Consider the following 23190-nt stretch of genomic DNA (forward strand, 5'->3'; position numbering starts at 1 on the left):
AATAGTCAACATACATTTGATATAAGTCACCTTGTCCAGTTGTGCTTTGTCGTGTTGGATAGAATAAAAAGTAGGTAATTTCTCAAATTATGACTGCATAACTATATTATATTGAAATTTCTAAACCAGGAAGAACAACTACTACTAATAGTTGAATAAAACTTTTTATAATACCTGCTTTTTTACAATGCGCTTTGTCCATTTATTTATTAAAAATAATTTAACCGACAAATGACGTAGTACGCAAGGAATACGACGTGAACACAATATGATATCTGACTATGTGACATAATCTGGAAGAACTCGAATAAAAAAAATTAACTCTACTGTCTTTTTCAGAAAATGTGATTCTATAACATTGTATTTTAGCTCGTTAGAGATGTCATCTATCAGCCTATATCTTCATTGTTTGCTGTTGACTTGAGATTACTTTTCAAAGCAGTTTGAGATCATAATTTAATGGCTATTACTCTATATGAAAGCGCTTGTTTTATTTTGTTGGGTTTTTTTTTCATATCGTTATCAATCGATTCTTTAAAATTGTGTATTTTATTTTGCTGTCCGCTGTTTCTGTAATCATCAAGTGTTCATTCATATATACAACACCAGATGGATAAAGCCGACGTCCACTTATTTGCAGGTCTGATAACCAAATTCATTACGGGCTCATTGTTGTAATGAAAATCTCAAACAAATTACGCAAAATATTGTCCATTTCAAGAATGTTAAACAAGGCCCATAACTGTGTTCGGATGTCAGACCTCCATTTATGTAAATGTCGGATAAAGCAAATCAATTAATATAAGAACCCGACAATCTCAAAGCGGTATGATGTGGTGATGAAACGTGACCCTGAAATGTGAATTCAATATTAGGAGGAAAAGAAATACAGACATTGTGTCTAGTACAATGAAGGAAATAGTATGTATCCTTTACACTTAGTGAGAACAAGTGAAAAAAAATATGACTGGCCAAAAACAGTGACAAAGAGCTGAGTGACGTCAATTTTGTTCCTTCTATAGAATAGAAAATACCCCAATTTCATATCTGTGGCTCAAATGTTTTCCGTCGCCTAAAGTTGACCACGATATAATACTGCTTGGAGACGTTGGGTCACATTGATAGACAGATATTATAAAAAATGTCTTGTGCTACTTTTAATCGATACAAAATCAGACTTGAAATAATAGTGCATGGGCCAGTGGGCGAAACCCTCCCCCCCCTGGGGGAGTTTTCGCCACATGGTTTTTCTGAAACAGCAATATATCTTGAGTATTAATCCGGGTGTTACCGTTTTTTCAAGTGTCATTGACGAGAGTTATGGCCCTTGAAAGGTCATTAGGTGCAATTTTTTGTGAAATCGTTTTTGTGCATAAAATGGTTGTTTATCACCTTAAAATTGTTTCACATACAATCAATAATGGAATTTCATTGTAATTTCTCATTTTTTGCCTCATATCATAAAATATTTTACAAAGCCATATAGCGTTTTTAAATCTTTGATAGCCATTTTCTCTATAATTTGAAAAAAAAATCTATTACAGTGTACTTGTTTCCCTTCAGGATAAATAAACAAGAGGGATTTTGCACTAGGACAATTCAGGCATGCTTCAGGGACATATAACACAAATTAATCCAGGTGTTCTCCCATAGTGGGCAGGGAGGTGCATGCTGTGTCTTCTATCCCCCCATACCCGTTTTCCAATTGTTACCTGTCATTGTCTTGGAATGAGATTACTTAGTTTTGTCCTGATCCTTGCCGGAGTTCCTTGGCTGGGAGGGAAACAGTCGAATGTATAGTTATAGTTTTGGGAGATGATATTTTTTTCCTTGTAAATCATCTCTCTGTTATGCATTGTATTATGTTTAGTTTACATATTGTATTATATGATTGGTAAACATTTGAGTGTATTCCTCTTAGTTGGGACCTGTGCTTGTGTCTGGATGAGTAGGCGATCTCAAACTAAGTACTTTGACGGTGTGCTCTTGGAATCTACATCTGTTCCCTATTTGAACCAGTTCCCCTTTGTCATACCTTTTCTTTTGTGCTTTAATTGTAATTCTAGAACTTTTTACTATCCCATTTTCTTCCTTTTTACTGGCGCTGATATAACCTAAATGTGTTGCAAGTGCCGTAAAACCATTAAAAACAAAAAAAAAAAAACAAATCCAGGTGTTACAGTTTTTTCAAGTATCATTTACAGGAGTTATGGCCCTTGAAAGGTCATCGGGTGCAATATTTCGTGAACTCATTTTTGTGCATAAAATGATTGTTTATCACCCTAAAATTGCTTCAAATGCAATAAATGGTGGAATTTTATTGTCATTTCTCATTTTTTGCCTCATATCATAAAATATTTTACAAAGCTATATAGGGTTTTCAAATCTTTGATAGCCATTTTCTCTATAATATGAAAAAAAATATATATTACAGTGCATTTGGTTCCTTTCAGTGATAAATAAACAAGAGGAATTTTGTACTAGCGCAATTCAGGCATGTGGGTGTTCTGTAGGATGAAGTTGAATTTAGACGGTGAACGTTTCCCTGGCTGGAAAGGTTGGCTTTCATCAACAACTCCAAACCCCCAAAATGAAAATGAAACCAACATGCCTTCAATTGTTGAATATATGCCTGTCATCAATGCTCCATAACTGAAGCAGCTACAGTACAGAAGGTGCTACAACTATCTTTGGAGGCAACACAAGAGCTTGGTCAGCCATATACATTTGTAACATTTGACCTTGCTGTAGCAAAGAAAGCTTACGATATTGTCTGGCAAAACCCACAGCTTTACAAAACAGTCATTATTCACCTGGGTGTCTTTCACACCATAATGTCATATCTTGGTGCCCTGGGAAAGCTCCAAAGTGGATCTGGTTTTGAAGAAATTGTGACTGAAGCAGGGCTATGTGCACATGGTTCTATGGATAGGGTTATGAGTGGAAAGAACTACAACAGGGCTATACGAGTGCATGTGTGTGTTTTGGAGGCTCTAGAGAGGCTTCTGCTTGCAAAATTTGAGCAGGACACGGATTCAAAACTCAGTAAAGACCCCATGTCTTACATAAAGGAATTCACTGAAGGAATTTCAAGCCATACAGCTAATAAAATTCTCCAGTCAACTGTGTATGCTGAGTTATTTTCCCAGTATGGAGCTTTCAAAGAGAGTGTCCGCTCAGGAAAGTACGGAAAAACTGCACAATACTGGATCCAATACATGGACAGAGTTTGGCTTCTCCTCCAGTTTCTGCGAGCTACAAAGACAAACAACTTTCTTCTTCATATATCTTGTTTAAAAGAACTGTGCCCACTGCTTTTTACCATGAATCACCACAATTATGCCAAGTATCTCAGTGTATATTTTGTGTCACTAGCCAACCTGATTTATTCCCACCCAGGGGCAGAAGAAATGTTACAAGATAATGGATTTAGTGTCTCCAGATCAAGGACGCCTGCTGGAAGAATAGCAGTTGATATGACCATTGAACAAACAATAAACAAACATGCAAAGACAAAAGGCGGTATTGTTGGGTTCAGCAAGAGTCTTCCAAGCTATTACCGTTGGAGTGTAACAAGATACAATCGAGCAGAATATGTATCAGCAACCCAAAGAATGATCAGCAACAACAACTGTATGGATATAGACACCCACAAAGAATTGAGCCTTGCAGAAAAAAGACAAAGTAAAAAGCGAGTGCAAAAGATCCTCCAGGCATTTTCAGCATTTATCAATCCCTTTGAAGTTGAAGATGGTCTGGTCAGTCTAGCTTCAGGAATGAAAGTGCAAGAGGATGTTGCTGATGACGTGGAAAAAACAGGAAAAAGATTGTTTGAAAGTTTTGTTGAAAACAGACTGAAGGAAAAGACTGTAGAATTTCACAAGCCATTAGACAGGAACAAGACCAAGACATTTGCATCATTGAGGAAAGTGGTAACAGTGAAAAAAGACATGAACATGGTCAAAATCAAGGCACAAAGAAATTTTTTTGGCCAGCTTCTTGTTTTGTCCCAAGAGCACAGTGTTGATCTTCAAAAAGTTCTTCAATATCCTCTAACACCTACTCCATGGTCGCTGGCTTTATCAGATGGTTTACCTCTGAAGACTAACAAAGCAACTCTGTTGCACAAGCTCACGCCTGACAATTCATTAATGTTCGAGGATTATGCAAAAAACAAAAACAAACACCGTTTACATTGTTGATGGCAATGCACTGTTACAAACTCTGTCAGCAATCCCAAATACATTTGGTGAAGTAGCCAAACTTACATTTTCCTCCTTACCACAAGCAGCTTGTGTACACTTTGTGACTGATACTTACATAGAAGATTCAATCAAAGGTTGTGAGAGATTGAGGAGAGGATCTTCTGAAGATAATGCATACTTGTTAGAGGATCTGCAACAACAGTGCCCAGACGTTGGAAATCATTTCTCAGCTGCGTTGATAACAAAAGATCCCTTATCAGGTTTCTCCTCAAGGAATGGGAAAGTAACGAATATGCAAAGAAACTGAGAAACAGGGAAATCTTCTTTGTCTGTGAAGAGAGATGCACCTTACTTTACAGTGACACGGATGAATTTACCACAGCTGTACCTTGTCTAGATCTCTACTCATCACAGGAAGAGGCAGACACACGAATTATACTGCACTGTCAATATGCTTCCCGCCAACCAAACTGTGAAACAATTGTTGTCAGATCACCAGACACGGATGTCTTCTTACTTCTCCTTTCATTCTCAGAGACAATTGGAAAGACCCTGATTTTTGATACTGGCTGTGGCAACAACAGGCGACAAATCAATGTCTCTCAGATAGCAAAGACTTTGTCTAAACAGATGTGTGATGCATTACTTGGTGTCCATGCATTCACAGGCTGTGACACAACAAGTTGCTTTGCTGGGCAAGGAAAGCTGAAAGCTCTAAAATTTCTTCAAAAGGAGGAAGATCTTAGAATTCTGTTCTCCAGATTTGGTACATCAGCAGCTGTTTCGAGTAATGACTGTCTCATGTTAGAGTCATTTGTGTGCAAGCTGTATGGCAAAACCTCATGCACAAGTGTCAACAAAGTGAGGTATGACATAGTTCGCCAGCGTTTCAAAGGAAAGAAATGTACCATCTCATGCAGTGGTGGAATTGATCTGTGTCAGATGCCTCCTTGTAGTCAAGTATTGTCACTGCACATATCAAGATCCAACTTTCAAACTCTCATTTGGAGGAATGCAGTGTGCCAGAATCCTAGCATTCCAAAACCAGAGGATAACGGTTGGCAGAGAAATTCTGCAAATGAATTGGAAGTACAGTGGTTCAAAGATGCTTTCATTCCAGATGATTTGCAGGAAATTGTGTATGAAGAAAGCTGCACCAGTACTGACGAAGATACATATGCCGAGGATGGTAGTGATAGCTTTGACAGTGATTTCCTTGACGACACTTCAGAGGACGAAGAGGATTTTGCTACTGATGATGAGGATATGTAATAAATTGGTGAGCAGTGCAAACTGTTAAGGAGTAAAGCATGTTTGCAAAACACATAAGGATATTGTTTTTATGTACTTACTGCATCTTGAATCAAGAATCCCTTTTGAGTATCAATTATTCTTCATAATATAACAATGCGATTTCGTTCAAAAGTCTTCGGTAATGATGCTTCACTTGGGTTGTGAACAAATTAGTCTTTTTTCATGATATATCTATTGTTTTTACCACACATTCAACTTACTTTTAAATGTGACAACTGGACATCAATACCATGTTTAAAAAGAATGAAAATTATGATGAATTTGGCATCCCACAAATTGGAGAAAAATTTAAGGGTTGCGTACACTTTTAGTTTTTCCTGTGACGTAGAAATATGAAGGTTGTTGTTGAGGCTTGGGCCATAGCTTTCTTCAGTGCTACATTTTTAATGAACATGCTGTTTTTGGCCATATTTAAAATAATTTTTGTGTAAAACACTGAAATAGCCCATACGTTTAGATATGACACTTCATGAGATTACTGACAAATTGTTTCAACTTTCTGTGAATCTATATAATATTTACAAATTGAAAGCTTGTGCACATAGTTTGATAGTATATTCAATTTCCTTCAGTTTGATACCCAATTTGCATATATTTGAATTAATATTGTAGTCTCCAGAGCCTTTGAAAGAAATGTTGTCTCTTTTTTGCAAGGGGACACAACTCACTTTTTTCAAAGGGCCATAACTCTCTTAAATGACACTTATTTTTACGGTAACAGTGGAATTTGTATGGCCAATAAGTTCTATTATTTGAAAAACATAGTGGCATAAACTCCCAAAGGAGTGCCTAAGCACTATAATATTTGTCTTGAATTTTTGCCTCTTTAGTAAAAGTTCATTTATCAACGCGTATTTTCTTTTAATAGACGAGCTTCTATATATCACAATAGCCACTAAACGTGCTCAAAACGCTTTACAAAGGGGCTCTGACCAGCAGCAACACGTAACTTGTAAAACGAGACATGACGCTTGTTCTGTGATATTACACTTTTTTCTCCAACAGAGACAAAGCTGTTAACGGCCAGGTGCTCATTTTATACGTGAAGTACGATGAGAGAATGTGAGTAAAGAGCCTTTTCCAAGGACTCAAGTATGCACCGACCAGGCTCAAAGCCAGGACTTTCCGGGTCGAAACCGAGTGTCATACCACAAGGCTACATACCCGCACATTTAACGTGTTTCAATTTAAATTCGTTTTATACTTCTCAAATTACCAGAATTTTGTTATACATTGTTGATTTTTTAAGACACACACACACACACACACACACACACAGATACGATTATATATAGGATTTCTTTCATTCATTATCCAATCCATTTTATATCATAGAGACGTTTTACAGAAACACAAAAGAGTGTATCCCTAATATACAAAGAAGTGACAAGAACATGGAGGAAGAAAGCACTTATATCACCTGTCTACGTAATCTCGTACTGGAGGATCCACACAGGCCATCCGTCATATTTGTGGACAAAGCTTTAAACCAGAGAGTTCTTACGAGACAGGAAGTCTGGGACAAGTCTAGGAGGTTTGCCGCTGTCTTGACACGTCTTGGTCTGGGAAAGGGTGACGTCATCTGTAATACTTTGGTGAATTCCCCTGAACGTCTGCTTAGTAAGTTAAGTCAAACATTTTCAAGATTTAAACTAGTGCCAAATAAGTAGTATATATATGATATAATAGGTGTCTGATGGACACTAAAGTGTGTAACCTTTATCGACCTAGCATATATTTATTTACTTCTTGGTGGGAGCTCAAATAAATATAATGTATATAATTTTCATTCACAATTTTATCCTTTTATATATCATTAAGTACAAGATGAGCAAAATTCATCCCAGAAAATACAATAAATAAACTTAAATAAAACTCACGTAATTGGAGAACTTGTAGAAAGCTCCATTTTTTGTTATGTATTGATCGTGAGGAAAGACTAAAATTGAAATTCTGCACTTCTTACTTCAAAGAATGCTGGTGGGTGACCTGATTTTTAAAATAATATTGACAAGTTCGTACTAGTGGACTAAACAAATCATCAAGTCTATAATCCAGTCTTAATAACCCGAACACATTACAGACCACTCTTGTAAGGTTGTGACAACGTTGGTTTTGTTGTCTAATCCTCTCTTAGAAAACGACTTTTTTGGTCTATACACGGACTCCAAGCTTTAGGCCAACTGATAGTTCGTATCTTAAAATTAACATTTCATATTCCATATTATTGTATTCTCTCATTTTGTTTAATATTAGCCAGTTACATAAACTCATGAAAGCTCTGATTTACGTTTATTTTTAAAGCCTATTTGGGGACAGTGGCATCAGGGGCGACACCCTCACACGGAGAACTTTTTCTGCCCGACGGAGAAGACCTCAGACATAATCTTAAAGAGTCGAAAGCAAAAGCCATTATCTATGACCCCAAAGATTCGGTAATTTTACAAACCTTTTCTTTCAAATTTGTTTCTTAAAGTATTTGAGACAGTATTCATTTCTTTCCTCCCTCTTTTGATGGTTACTATATTATATTTCGGTTGTATATTTGCCCTTTAGGATTATTTCTTCAGTCATATATGACACTCATTGTTTTATTTTCTAAAATTGTAAGGCATTAATTGGACACAATGTCAAGGTAAATAAATCATGATTTAATTAGTTTGTGTTTTACTTTCTTCCAATGTTTTTGACTCTTACTGTAAAACGAATGTAAATAAAGCCCAACCAATCTTTCATATATTTCTGATGCAAAGACTAAGGTTCAAGGACAACGTTTTATAGTTACTGACCTTGTATAATATATCACATTGAATTTAAGGGAAAACAAAGGCCGGAGGTCTTAAATACTGAAACACTTTATAAATCGATATTTACAAAGCACGGGTAGCCATCTAAATTGTAAACTAGCATCGTGCATCTAGGCATCTATATACATTGTTTTTGTAAAAGTATTCTTTTGTTCTTTTGTTTACAGAACGGACCCCGTCGTATTTTTGATAAAATCAAGTTCAAAGCCGAAACTGAAGGAGCCACTCGGTATAAAGATTTCCCTGACCTGGCCCATGTCATCAAAATTGAAGCAAAGAATATGGAAGAAGATCAACGATGGGTTAATGTCATTGACAAAGAAGAAGAAATGTTTGTTGATGAGAACATTTCAAAAGATGATATCGGAATTATTAATCTCACCAGCGGAACAACCGGCTTTTCTAAGCTGGTACCACGTACACATTACTCTATGATTACTGAAATTCCTCCGTGTAAAGGAGCGGGTCTTCCTAATGATGACATTTGGTTTATGATGCACCCATTAGGTTTGCTCTGTGGGTTTTCCTTTCCATTCCTATCAGAGGGATGTAAAGGGGTGATCATAGACGTAGCCAATGGCCTTCCAGATGACATGCCACTTGGACATTTCGTGGTTAATATTTTCAATCAAACGAATGTGAACAAAACCTTTTTTTTTCCTAGTGAGATCAATCCCATTCTTGATGCATGTAATGATGGCCTTAGAATCAATAGATTATTAGACGTGATTTACACAGCAGGCGGTCCTATTTACAACGCCACAATGGAAGCACTAGGAAAGATATCACACAGAATTGTAGCTTACTATGGAGGGACGGAAATCGCTACCGTTGCATCTATAGTTGTCAAAAATAAATCTGATTTCCAAGAATTTTGTGCAGGATTTCCATCCAATTGTAACTGCGAGGTGAAAATAGTTGGTGAGGATGAAAAAGAATTGCCACCGACTGAACAAGGTGAAATTTTGGTCCGTTCCAAGAACGTATTTACAGGATATCTTAACAACCCATTAAAAACAGCAGCAATGTTTACTGAAGGTAAAGTATTATGCTATATGTTTAGTTCATGTGTAGTTATCTACTACTATCCTTTTTTTACTCTTTGTTTTTCATCTTCTCTTACCGCGCTCATGTGTAAAATGAATAGGCTTCCTGTAACAGCGTACTCAGTCAAATGTAGATGCGCCTTCCATGTAAAGCGTTCCTGATGACTTGTTATTCATTGTAAAGCACTTTGAGCATATGATCTTGGTGTGATGCCTTTAAAGCTTCTAGTTCTTTAAAGTCTTTTTTGTTTTGGAGTACTCTTTCAGTCTATCAAGATTTAATAATTCAGGTGGGTGTCCATTGAGTCTTCCCCTGTTTTATAACATCTCTGACAGAAAAACGTTACAGCCAATATTCTTTGAACATTTACCAATGATTACATAAACGCTTCACATTTTGTTTACCATTATGTTCTACTCAGTGCGCCTTAGTCTGGTTGCCATGGTTACCAACAAGCAACGTCACCCTTTTTCATGTTCATTCCATGTGTTTTGTAGCTTTTGTGGTGTGAAGGATTCAATGATAGATCTTTTTCTCATCGTAAGCGTGCCAATATGATCTGGTATGGGGTCAGTGTCATTCAATAGTAGATAATTGTGCATGTGGAGCTCTGCCCAAGATACGGAGAGAAAATAATAAATTGATTACGGGGGAAGGTGGGGGGGGGGAGGGGGGTTTGACCCACAAACGACCGAGGTGTTGGGCTTCGGGGAGACCATGATACGACATCAAATAGAAAAGGCCGCAGGTACTTGAATGGTGGAAATGGTTTGGGGGTAGTGACAATCAGCATGGGATGTATACATTAACATTAATAGTATAGACAATAGATGACCAGAAATGTGTATTGTTTGTGTATTGTTTGTATATGGTTGTGTGTGTGTGTGTGTGTGTGTGCGCGCGCGAGCGCGTGTGTGTGAAAGGGATTACACAAAACACCTTTCTCTGTAGATTATGTATACGATATATTTGAAAACCACATTGTTTGAATCAGCTTGCAGAAAGGAGAACATTTATCTTTGTTTCACAAAAATAGGCTTAGAATAACATTTATTTCTAGTAGATTGAATTTGAAAAAAAATATTGCTCAAATCTTTGAATTTAATGATAACTTCTTTATTTTGCGGTCGATTTTTCATTTCTCAATGCGACGAGCACACTGATGTATCTCGTGTGATTCAAAAGCGTTTAAAACACTAATTGCGTTAAAAAAAAAACAAAACAAATATATATATATATATATATATATATATATATATATATATATATATATATATATATATATATATATATATATATATATACTGAGAGTCCTGCCTCACTAATTAATTCCTGAGCGTTGAGATGGTGCCGCAACTATTACATACAAGAGCTTCGGTCTTGTCGGCAGGGCTTTTGGGTTACACAACTACTATTTACCCATCGGTCAGCGGTACTCTTTGATGTATACAACACTCACCGCCTTTACGCAAAGCCGCCTGTCCATTAGTCAAGAGATGATCTCTTAACTGTTCACAAGCGAGCTGTCAAACGAGCAATCGATGATTGGATAAGAATATCAGGAGCTCATATAATAAGGTAAGTTTTGGAGAGGTGATATCCGGACAGAACTTTCAATGCGTTATATCATATAAGCTCCGCCTCCTATTTCTATTCCGCAGTGAAGAGATTAGACGAGAGGACGCGAGAAAAAATTGATCACGTGTTCGTTTCGTCGATCGTTCGGTGAGGTTCGGTGTCCAACTATAACTTGGTACTGTCTCTGACGAAGCCCCATCGGAGAAAAGTCATACGGATTATCCTTATTATTATTATTGCCATCATCATCATCATCATCATCATCATCATCATCATCATCATCATCAATATCATCATCAACTTTATGATCATCATGAACATCATCATCACCATTGTCATTATTATTATTATTATTATTATTATTATTATTATTATTATTATTACTATTATTATTATTACTATTATTATTATTATTATTATTATATTATTATTATTATTATTATTATTATTATTATTATTATTATTATTATTAATATTATTATTATTATAATAATTATAAATATTATTATTATTGTTTTTTATTATTATTATTATTATTATTATTATTATTATTATTATTATTATTATTATTATTATTATTATTATTATTATTATTATTATTATTATATTATTATTATTATTATTATTATTATTATTATTATCATCCACAGATGGTTGGTGTAGGACTGGTGACATCGGCTATTTCGATGAAGAAGGCAAGCTGTTTGTGTTGTGTCGAAAAGCTGACGCCATCACTAAGGACGGTTTTACACATTACCCTGGATGGATGGAAAAACTCATTAACGAATATCCGGGGCTGGAGGTATATTTTATTTTTATTTTTCTTCGCCATTATGCGTTGCTTTATTTGAGTTCATCTGATCTATTCACCCATATATATGTTGATGATTGATGATGATGTTGACGATAATGATGATGATGATGATGATGATGATGATGATGATGATGATGGTGATGATTATGATAATAATGATAATGATAATAATAATAATAATAATAATAATAATAATAATAATGATGATGATGATGATAATAATAATGATAATGATGATGATGATGATTGTCATGGTCTCAAGTGAGTAAAGAGCTACTCGACTATGCATAAAGATATATGTAGAATGAGGCCCCAGAATTTACTAGTTACTATAAATGAAAAACAATTAACGATTTGTTTACAATGAAATAAAAATAATGATGAAATTTAATTAAAAGAGATAAACAGTGATCGTGGCAGTTACAAATAGAGATATGAATATTTTACGTAACTTATGATAATATGTCAGGTTCGTAAGTTTACGTTTCCAGGCAGTTGATGGGCTTGGATGATCTATTCCTCTGATAATAGGATTGGACTCGTAAAATTCCGCTTCCAGGCAATTGGTAAGAGGTTATAGTGTAGTACAGCGGGCTTGGGTTTGATCCTTGAAGATTATACAATCAAAGTTAAAAGCTCCGGCGTCTTAATGGTGTAGATATAATATCTACAAAGTCCCAAAAGATAAAAATCTTACAATATATATATAGGAATAGAGTGACTGGCCGTCCGGCATAGATTGTGGAGAGAAAGTGAGTGTAGAATATTAGACCTATCAGCTTTTATAATAAATGGCTACGTGACAGAATGTAGAACGAAAAGTATTCACTAATTAGAAATTAATTCGAGGGAAGGCTATAAAAGGAAAGACGATCTAATATTAGAAGGTAAAGTTTATCTAAGCCTACCGAAATATAACTGGAGTGAGATGAATTCAGTTCTTAATAAAATAAAATTTAATAAGATAATTGTGAACAATCTTTACTGTGACACCCCCCACCCACGTTTAAAATATACTCTTTAACCATTATGGGAAAGATAGATTTTACAAACGGAAGTAAATTTACTATCATGATACTCTAGCATTAATCCATTGTTATGATTTGTGCTACAATTAAATTATTTATTAACTAGACATGGAAATGTTTATATTAACGTAGGTATATGAATGGGTGACAATAACAATGAAAGATTGTGATTACAAATCATTGTGATGAACGACATGATGGCAATGTGATTACAAATCATTGTGATAAACAATAGTGATGGTAATGAAGCATGATTTAAGTCGATGATATGAAGGTAATTTTCTGAATGAAATGAATGAAAATGTAAATGGAATATTGACATTTCAATTATTAATCATAAATGAGTGAAAATTCATAACAATAATAGATAAAGAGAAGATTTCCCAAATCATGAATGGGTATGGTATATATATCCAAACAATACTCAATGTTACATTAAGTTGGGTCATCATGTTTACAAATAAAATTATCGAATTTGTGTGTTCTGATTTGGCATAATTTGCGAGGTAACTAACAGTATGCATGGGAGGTTAAGTTATACCCTTCTCACGTCATTACACTAATCGAGAAAGTAGGTCGGCGTGAATATTTTCACAACCTGGTATGTGAGAGATACTGAAAGTGTAATTTTGCAAAAATAGACTCCACCTTAGTACTCTACTATTATTCATTTTGTTATTTCTTATGTACGTGAGTGGTTTATGGTCCGTTTCGACCACAAACTCTTTTAGCAGTAGATATCTGCTGAATGTCTTTAAAGCAAAGACGATGGCCAGTCCTTCACGCTCTATTACAGAGTATCGTGATTCTCTGTCCAATAATTTTCTGCTTGCATATAAGCAAGGCATTAGAGTTCCCTCATGTTCCTGTAATAGTACACCTGCGATGCCCTTATCAGACGCGTCAGTTCTTACAACAAATTCTTTTGATATGTCGGGTAATTTAAGAATTGGTTCTGAACAGAGTAATGCCTTTAATTGGTTAAAGCTATTCTGACACACTTCTGTCCAAACAATTTTGTTCGGTGACCCATTCTTTGTCAGATTTGTTAGCGGTGTCGCGATGTGCGCGAAGTTGTAAATGTATTTCCTGTAAAAATTTAGGAGCCCAAGTACTTTGCGTACTTCTTTTTTTGTCTTAGGTGGTTGCAATTGTGCGATTTTTGTTTGTTTTTCTGTCTCGGGTGTCTGTGTCCCATGACCAACGGTATGATCAATCCTGCATTTGAAGCTTCGATATTAGTAAACATAGGTTGCGACACTGTGTCTCTATCAAAATATTTTTTTAGCATATTTGCATGGAATGTCTTTGTTGTGTTGTTAATTTTAATCTCGTAATTAACATTAGATTTTACTGCTGTTATTTTGAATGGTCCTTTCCATGTAGCTAAAAGTTTACTCGAGTCATCGGGTAAGAGTATTAGTACTTTGTCACCAATCTCAAATTTTCTTGACTTGCTTTTTCTATCGGAGTATTCCTTGTATTTCTCTGCTTTTTTAGTGACGGATTCCTGTGCTAGCTTACATGTGTCCTCTATTCTGTCTTTCAGGTTTCTTACATATTCGTAAGCAAACATAATTTCGTTATTGTCCTCCTCATTCCCTTTACAAATGTCGGCTACTATATTGATCGGGCCGCGAGGTGATCGTCCATACATCAACTCAAATGGGGAGTAGCCTGTAGATTCTTGGGGTATTTCTCTATATGCAAATAGGATTGCTGGTAAGTATCTGTCCCAATCATCTGGTTTTTCTGCTGACACTTTTCTTAACATATTCTTTAGAGTGCCATTAAATCTTTCACAAAGACCATTTGCTTGGGGGTGGTAGGGAGTTGTGAATGAGTGTTGGATTCCCATGAGTTTCATGGTTTCATGCATCATATGTGATGTAAATTGGGGTCCATTGTCCGACAGTATCTCATTTGGTATGCCTATTCTAGTAAAAATTGTCATCAATGCTTCAGCTATGTGATCCGATGTAGTTGATTTCAATGCTATCGCTTCTGGCCACCTGGTTGCGTAATCGACTAGTGTTAGTATGTGTGTATGGTTTCTATCTGATTTTGTTAAAGGGCCTATAATGTCAATTGCAACTTTTTGAAAAACTTTTTCAATAACTGGGGTTGTCTCTAATGGCAATCTCGGTATTCTGCCTTTTGCGACTCTTCTTTGGCATGTGTCACACGATTTCACATATTCTCGGACGTCTTTAGTAATTCCAGGCCATGTGAAATTCTCGGATATTCTCTTCAATGTGGAAGAGCTCCCAAGATGTCCAGAAGTTATTGAATCGTGCGCTATTCCAAGGATTTTGTTTCTGTAAATACTCGGCGTGACCAGTTGTTTAGCTATTTTGTTTCTTTTCCTATGTAACCTGAACAGAATATCTTTTTCAATGATGTATTCAACTTTTGATTTCGTCCCTTTGTTTGCGATATTGAAATATGAAGTTAAAGTCGGGTCCTTTTTCTGTTCTTCAATGAACGTGTTCCTGTCAAATTGTTGTGGTTCTAGAGAAATAGTCATTGGCTTCTCTGTTGTCTTAGTCATCTTTCTTGTTTCTGCTAGACAAGCTGTTTCTTGGGTTAATGACCATTCTTTTACATCTGTTGGGTTGTCTTTAAGACCTTTTATATTGCCAACAATAACATCAGCGACGGGGTTGGGAAGTATACAGCATTCCACTATTCCTGTATAGTATGGGGTTTCTATGTACACGTTAGCTGTTTCAAAGGTTTCGACTGTGCCACTGAATGTGATGCATTGTACCGTTTTTCCAGTTTTGTCTTCGTCATTGATCAAAGATGCTTTTATTCCTACTGTACTGCATCCTGTGTCTCTCAATATTTTGCAATCAGTTCCATTAGCTTTGCCTTCACAAAAAAATAGCGATCCTGATTTGTGAGTTTGTGTTAAAAGTGACATACCTTTCACGCAATACACATTTATATTTTCTCCTGACATTACTCGTGTCTGATTGTTTACACCTGTTTGGAGTGATGCATTTGCAGTTTCTTTTGGATATCCCACGATTTTGTAACATTTGTCTGCTGTGTGGCCTTTCATTCCACAATATTGACATTTAATTATAGGTTTGTTGGTTTTCTTATACTCAGTATTATTGTCAGTGCTATTTCTTGTTTTGTTTTGATAAGGTCGGCTATGGTCTCTATTGAACTGTTTGTTCCATGGTTTGTTACTATGATCCTCCTGTTTCACTTGCGTGTTCCGAGTGATTGATCGGCTCGTTCTATTTGAGTACTGAACTTTAGGTGTACCTGGACTCTGAGCAGCGGCAGCGTAGTATGGTTCCTTCAATGTTCTGCTAAGGGTGTCAATGGATGTGCGCTGTTAAAGTTTTCTGCGTAGATTTTTAATTTGTCCAAGTTTTCTGGCTTTCTCTCTTTAAAGAATGCGACTAAATCTGGGTTGCAAGCTTGATAGATTCGATTCTTCAGCGTGAGATAGTAAAGGCCTGCAAAGTCGTCTTGTTTTACGTTTGCCAACTCAAGCCACCGATTTAGAAATTGAGTAATTCGGTTCACGAATGTATTAAAGTCTTCTCCACTTTCCGGTTTTGCAGTGTGAAACCTTTCCTGGTAACCATCTTCCGTTAATCTAAATCTTTTTAGTAGAGCGTCTTTAATTTTACCATAATCATCTGCATCTTCAGTTGTTAAGGTATAGAAAACTTTTAGCGGTTCTCCAGATAAGCAGTTAATCAAGGCTGTGGCCCATTTGCTTTCTGGCCAACGATAACCTTTAGCCTGAACTTCGAATCGGTGTAAGAAGGATTCTAGACAGTCTGAGCGTTCATCGTATGTTGGCATGCGTGGAAGTTTCACGAAAAATTCATCACTATTATTATGTTTTCTTTCATGACCGGTTTTTGTTTTTTCAATTTCCAGCATCATTTGGGTCCTTTTGGTTTCTTCTTCTGCTAATGCTATTTGTCTTTTTAGTTCCCTTTCTTGGACTCTTTCTTCTCGTTCTTCTCTACGTATTCTTTCTTCGTGTTCTTTTTCTTCTCTACGAATTCTTTCTTCATTTTCTTCTCTACGAATTCTTTCTTCGTTTTCTTCTCTACGAATTCTTTCTTCATTTTCTTCTCTACGAATTCTTTCTTCGTTTTCTTCTCTACGAATTCTTTCTTCGTGTTCTTTTTCTTCTTTACGAATTCTTTCTTCATTTTCTTCTCTACGAATTCTTTCTTCATGTTCTTTTTCTTCTTTTACTTTCTCTTCGCACCATGAAAATATTCTTTCCTGGGGTATTTCTAAGTCCTTTGCGAGACTTAAGTATCTTTTATATGCTTCCATGTTGCAATAAATTAGTTACGATATTTTATATATATTATATTGACAGGATACTGTTACTGACTGTTTTATTTATTTACACTTACTGGAATGAACTGTTCTATTTTTAGAAATCTCTCTCTCTTATTTCAACTTATTATGTATGTTGAATTTGATGCCTTTTATCGTTATATCTTATAAAGCAATGTGTCAATACAATGCGGAGTTATTATGACTTGTGTCAATAACAATGTGTCAATCGCGTGTACTCTAAACTATGTTACTACGAAAAATGTATCACCAATGTGTGTGACTCGTCGTTAGTTTGTGTACAATTATTCGCAATGACGCTAATATACTAGAGTGTGATAACAATAATAGGATGCCAAAATAATCCCAAGTTATCTATCACTAAATATAACACGACGGCTAGTAGACTCCTTTTATTATTATTTAGTTTTTAAAGACTCACTTTTCAGAACATAATATATAAGTGGTTTTCGGTAACAGTAGTATGCCAAAAATGCATTTAAAACAAATCACTATGCAAAACAAATCACGATGTCTATAGTTACTATGTGATGCCCAACTCATGTAAAAGAGAATAATGAAGGACATATTTACCAACTCAGTTCGTGGCTGGGACCTCTCTCTTGTTCAATGGTTGTTCAACAATTGTAATTAGGCATTGAAGAGTGTTTAACAGTGATGTCTGAAATACAAAACAATAAAATATCGTAAGATTTACAATAGTTACAAAATGTGTTCACAACACTGAGTGATTGGATGACAGGTGAATGAATCGTTATGGAATGTAAACATATTGAAAACAATTCATGAATAAGGCAAACAACAAAATGAAATGAGTGATATAATAACAAAGTGGACAAGGAATGAATGAATGAATGAAAAACTGAGTGAATAGATGAATGAATGAATGGATAATGTATGAATGAAAGAATGAAGGGAGGAATAAATGTATGAATGATTGGATAAATGAGTGAATAAACGGATGAATGGATGAATGGATGAATGAATGAATGAATGAATGAATAAATGAATGAACAATGAATGAATGAATAATTTATAAATGAATAAATGAATGAAGGAATGAATCAATAAAATGCTATTCAATTTGAATGAAAGAATGAATGGATAAATTGCTATTCCATTTAAATGAAGAAATGAAAAAGAAAAAAAAATGAATCCTGTAAATAGGGAGTTCAATTAAAATATGATCAAGTGGGGCAATTAAGAGTTTTACAATTTAAACTTTAAAGTTAGATGAAATAGATATAAGTAACTAAATAAATTCAATTCTTTATATGTGTCCCTCCAAAATGTCATGGTCTCAAGTGAGTAAAGAGCTACTCGACTATGCATAAAGATATATGTAGAATGAGGCCCCAGAATTTACTAGTTACTATAAATGAAAAACAATTAACGATTTGTTTACAATGAAATAAAAATAATGATGAAATTTAATTAAAAGAGATAAACAGTGATCGTGGCAGTTACAAATAGAGATATGAATATTTTACGTAACTTATGATAATATGTCAGGTTCGTAAGTTTACGTTTCCAGGCAGTTGATGGGCTTGGATGATCTATTCCTCTGATAATAGGATTGGACTCGTAAAATTCCGCTTCCAGGCAATTGGTAAGAGGTTATAGTGTAGTACAGCGGGCTTGGGTTTGATCCTTGAAGATTATACAATCAAAGTTAAAAGCTCCGGCGTCTTAATGGTGTAGATATAATATCTACAAAGTCCCAAAAGATAAAAATCTTACAATATATATATAGGAATAGAGTGACTGGCCGTCCGGCATAGATTGTGGAGAGAAAGTGAGTGTAGAATATTAGACCTATCAGCTTTTATAATAAATGGCTACGTGACAGAATGTAGAACGAAAAGTATTCACTAATTAGAAATTAATTCGAGGGAAGGCTATAAAAGGAAAGACGATCTAATATTAGAAGGTAAAGTTTATCTAAGCCTACCGAAATATAACTGGAGTGAGATGAATTCAGTTCTTAATAAAATAAAATTTAATAAGATAATTGTGAACAATCTTTACTGTGACAATGATGATGATGATGATGATGATGATGATGATGATGATGATGATGCTAGTGGTGGTGTTGGTTTGGGTGTTGGTTTTGGTGGCTGTGTGGTGGTGGTAGTTTTGATTGTGGTGTCACTAGTGGCGGTGGTGGTGGTGGTGATGGTGATGATTGGTGATAGTGGTGGTGATAATAATGGTTGTGGTATAAAATTCTCAATCGGAGCTACAAGGCTTAGGAACCTGGAATTTATCCCGGTTTCTATATCTTTAAACGGATAACAGTATTCTTCGATGCCCTTTGGATAGAATGATAGTCTATCGCAAAGATATTTCTGCCAGCTACCCATTCGCCTCTGGATCTAGAGGAAAAAATCTTGAATTCCGTCTGGTGTGATCCCAATTGAGTTAATTGGACTCCCTATAATGATGTAAAGTCGATATAATTTTATTGTCCACCAGAAAACGGTTGTGATCGGAATACCCGACCCTGTCCATCAAGAAGAAATATGTGCATGCATGAAGCCGATGCCTGGTGTTGAGTTGTCCATTGATGACGTTAGAGAACACTGCAAGAAACTCTTCCTGACCAGCGAAAACGACAAGATTACTCCACTGCCAAAGTATTACTTGATATTCGATGACTTTATCACCAACGAATATGGGAAATATCAACGAAAGAAGATAAGAGACGAAGCTTTGAAGAAATTGAAGATGGATGAGTCTTAGTCGCTCTAAATATCAAATAGAACCTCATAAAAACCATAGATTATGTTACGAGCATAAATAATCCCATTTAGAGTACTTGTATGCTTGCATGTGAATTAACTTGTACTCCTCGAACCCAACACGTACCTATTTACAGGTCTATTAACTCAAATTGATATGGTCTCATTGTTGTAATGGAAATACTCTCTAATCAAGGAAAAGTAGTGTCCATTACAACAATGATAAAACAAGCCCATTATTGCTTTTGGTTATTTAGGTCTGCATATATGTACACGTCGATTTTGTAAAAATGCAGAAAGGTACGAATGAAATATGTTATTCTGTATTATGATGATTTCTTTAAAGATAATGATTTTGTTCACGACTTTGGTATAACTCATGTTACCCGCTTGTCAATATGAGTCAGTTCAGCCCTTGATTTATGTACAGGCATCACAGGCGGTATGTTGACAAGCGAGCTATCAAAAGAGCAATCGTTGATTGGTCAAAAACTCAGGTTTTCATTTAAGGACATAAGTTCTGGAAAGCGATACCCACCCACCTGTCAGTGGACAGAACTGATATGATGAAATTAGGGATCCATAAAATGTTATATCATGGTAGGCTTCATCCTCTCTTTCTATTCTGGCGTAGATGTAGAAGGCGATAGCATTTCGGATATCATAATGACTAGTGGGCAAAGGGTTAAAGCTTCCAAATAATCCCAATCGTCGTCTATCTCTAATCGGACCCATTCGCGTATACATTCCATTATTCACTTACGACATTTGTGAGTTAAACTGAATGATGACTTCATTTTACAAAAAGATTCTGAACAAATCATGTTATGTATTTTTCTCTTTTATACAGTATTGAGAGAGGTATAAATTAAAATTAGTTTATTTCATCGATTTTATACGACGTTTACTCTCTTGTTTTATGGAATTCCAGTCGTGTTTCTCAATCAAGCTTTGAGTGCACATTAGGAACAAAGTTCGAATTCCAAAACGCAAGAGTGTAAGAAATCTTTTATTCTACTTCTAAATCGATTCTGATATCGTCATTTTGAATATTATAGACATATTGAAAAACAGTTAGGTCTAAATTGACGTATACAGCTATGCAGTTCTGACATATGAACACACTTATGGGCCTAGTTTAACATTGTTGTAATGGACAATATTTTTCGTTATTATTTTTAGATTTCCATTAAAACCACGAGCCCATAAGTATTTGGGTGATTAGACCTGCAAATAGGTGCACATCGGCCTAAATGATGCTTTTTAAAGAGTCTAATTTCAGTGAAAAGTGATGCTTGATAATCTAATAAATTTCGCGTATTATCCTGATTCTTTACCTTTATCCAATCAGAGCCAGCCAAAAATGGAAACACATCTTTTGTTTATGCTTTTTGACATGAAAATACGATTTTTATCCTAGATATTTTATATTATGTAAACAACTTTCGGGTGTGATATATATAAAAGTAATAGACAGATGCTTTTAATAATATAATAAACATGAGTATGATTAGATTGGGACATTGTATTGTGTCTTCAAAAATTTTATTATTTTCTTCTGAGTCGCAAATATATGCAATCAAATTTTGGTTTTATCTTTATTTCAGTTGTTGTGATAAAGCACTGTGAGTTTAAAGCCAAATTCAATACACTGAGTCATTTATTGCCAAAAACTCTTTGCTTTGCATCAAGTTGGTAATAAAGCAGGAACTGAAAATGTTCAAATTTACTTTGGTTTTATTTATTCCTCTTCAGAATTTGTAGCAGCTTTTCACACACTCTCTCTCTCTCTGTCTCTCTGTCTCTTCCTCCCCCACCCCCCCCCCCCCCTATCTCTCTGTGTTTGCGTATGTGTGAATAAGAAGAAGGAGGAGGAGGAGGAGAAGAAGAAGAAGAAGAAGAAGAAGAAGAAGAAGAAGAAGAAGAAGAAGAAGAAGAAGAAGAAGAAGAAGAAGAAGAAGGAGGAGGAGGAGGAGAAGAAGGAGAAGGAGGAGAAGAAGAAGAAGGAGGAGGAGGAGGAGGAGGAGGAGAAGAAGGAGAAGGAGGAGAAGAAGAAGAAGAAGAAGAAGAAGAAGAAGAAGAAGAAGAAGAAGAAGAAGAAGAAGAAAGAGGAGGAGGGGGAGGAGGAGGAGGGGGGGGGGAGGAATAATAATAATAATAATAATAATAATAATAATAATAATAATAAGAAGAAGAAGAAGAGAAGAAGAAAGAGGAGGAGGAGGGGGGGGGAGGAATAATAATAATAATAATAATAATAATAATAATAATAATAATAATAATAATAATAATAATAATAATAATAATAATAAAAAGAAGAAGAAGAAGAAGAGCAAATCCATAATCATAAATCCTCAATACTTTGGTTGACTTTCCACGAATACGGAAACACGTACTAGTGACGTCATTATTTCTTGGAACCGTTTGTGACTAACTTCGACAATCGAATATTCACATAAATTCATGTTTTATTACATCGTAGAATACTGTGATTAGTTTGTATTAGGATTTAGAATGTTACTAGCATTATATATTACCCCTACAGTCCATCTTGTGTCTGTCTGACTCAGTGATATCAGTGATAACTCGTTTTGACAATTTTCAACGCGTGTACTGACCTCATAATTTGTGGCGTGTCGTAAATGATACAGTTGTATAGGTTCTTTCGTGTTTTCTTCCGCTCCTCCTAGCGTCAGAAAACGATATTCTATCAAGCCTGTAGATTATTTTTATTCGATAACACGATATTAGCCTAGAATTAGAACAACTACATACTGCCGTAAAACTTACACACTGTCCACTCGAGTTTGTTTGGTCTTCGTTTACAGTTTGGCTCGGTCGATCTAGATATGGCATGAAAATTTGAGATTGCAGCAATTGTTTTCAAAATAGTCTCATGCTATTCTGCAAGAAATACACTTTTCAATGGTACAAAAATTATGACAATGTGACAATTAGAACCAAAGTTACGGGATTATTAGTCCGCAAAAGTGGACCAAAATACTTAATATAATTTAAGAGGAAAAAAGAAACTAAAACTGTGAACAGAGAGCAACTGAAAAGCGGGGGAAATGGAAAATCACGGTTATTTGGGGTGGAATACATATAAAACCATATATCAAAATGATCGCAAAGGAAAGACGAAGCAAATTTTTTTAAAAATTAAATGATTATTATGCAATATTATGCAACGTCATGCAATTACATAACCCTAGAAAATGAAAAAAAAAGGCGCGAGGAACGGATAATAACTTTAAAAACAGATTTGAGGGTGGTCTTCTTCCAGAGCATGCTTACAATACTATGGCT

At 35.3% G+C, this 23190-nt stretch overlaps 1 protein-coding gene across 1 annotated transcript; it reads left to right on the forward strand.

The window, feature by feature from the left end:
- On the forward strand, window positions 1–21606 carry LOC144962673 (uncharacterized). Its single transcript, XM_078895802.1, has 6 exons — window positions 1–70; window positions 6855–7139; window positions 7824–7954; window positions 8494–9364; window positions 11602–11753; window positions 19616–21606. Exons 2-6 carry the CDS (start codon window positions 6914–6916, stop codon window positions 19880–19882), a joined length of 1647 nt encoding a protein of 548 aa, XP_078751928.1. The 5' UTR covers window positions 1–70; window positions 6855–6913; the 3' UTR covers window positions 19883–21606.
- The last annotated feature ends 1584 nt before the right edge of the window (window positions 21607–23190 follow it).

The sequence above is a fragment of the Berghia stephanieae genome, chromosome 1, assembly GCF_034508935.2.
Source record: "Berghia stephanieae isolate SIO BIC M18660-M18661 chromosome 1, UCSD_Bste_1.3, whole genome shotgun sequence".
Taxonomy (NCBI): domain Eukaryota; kingdom Metazoa; phylum Mollusca; class Gastropoda; order Nudibranchia; family Aeolidiidae; genus Berghia; species Berghia stephanieae.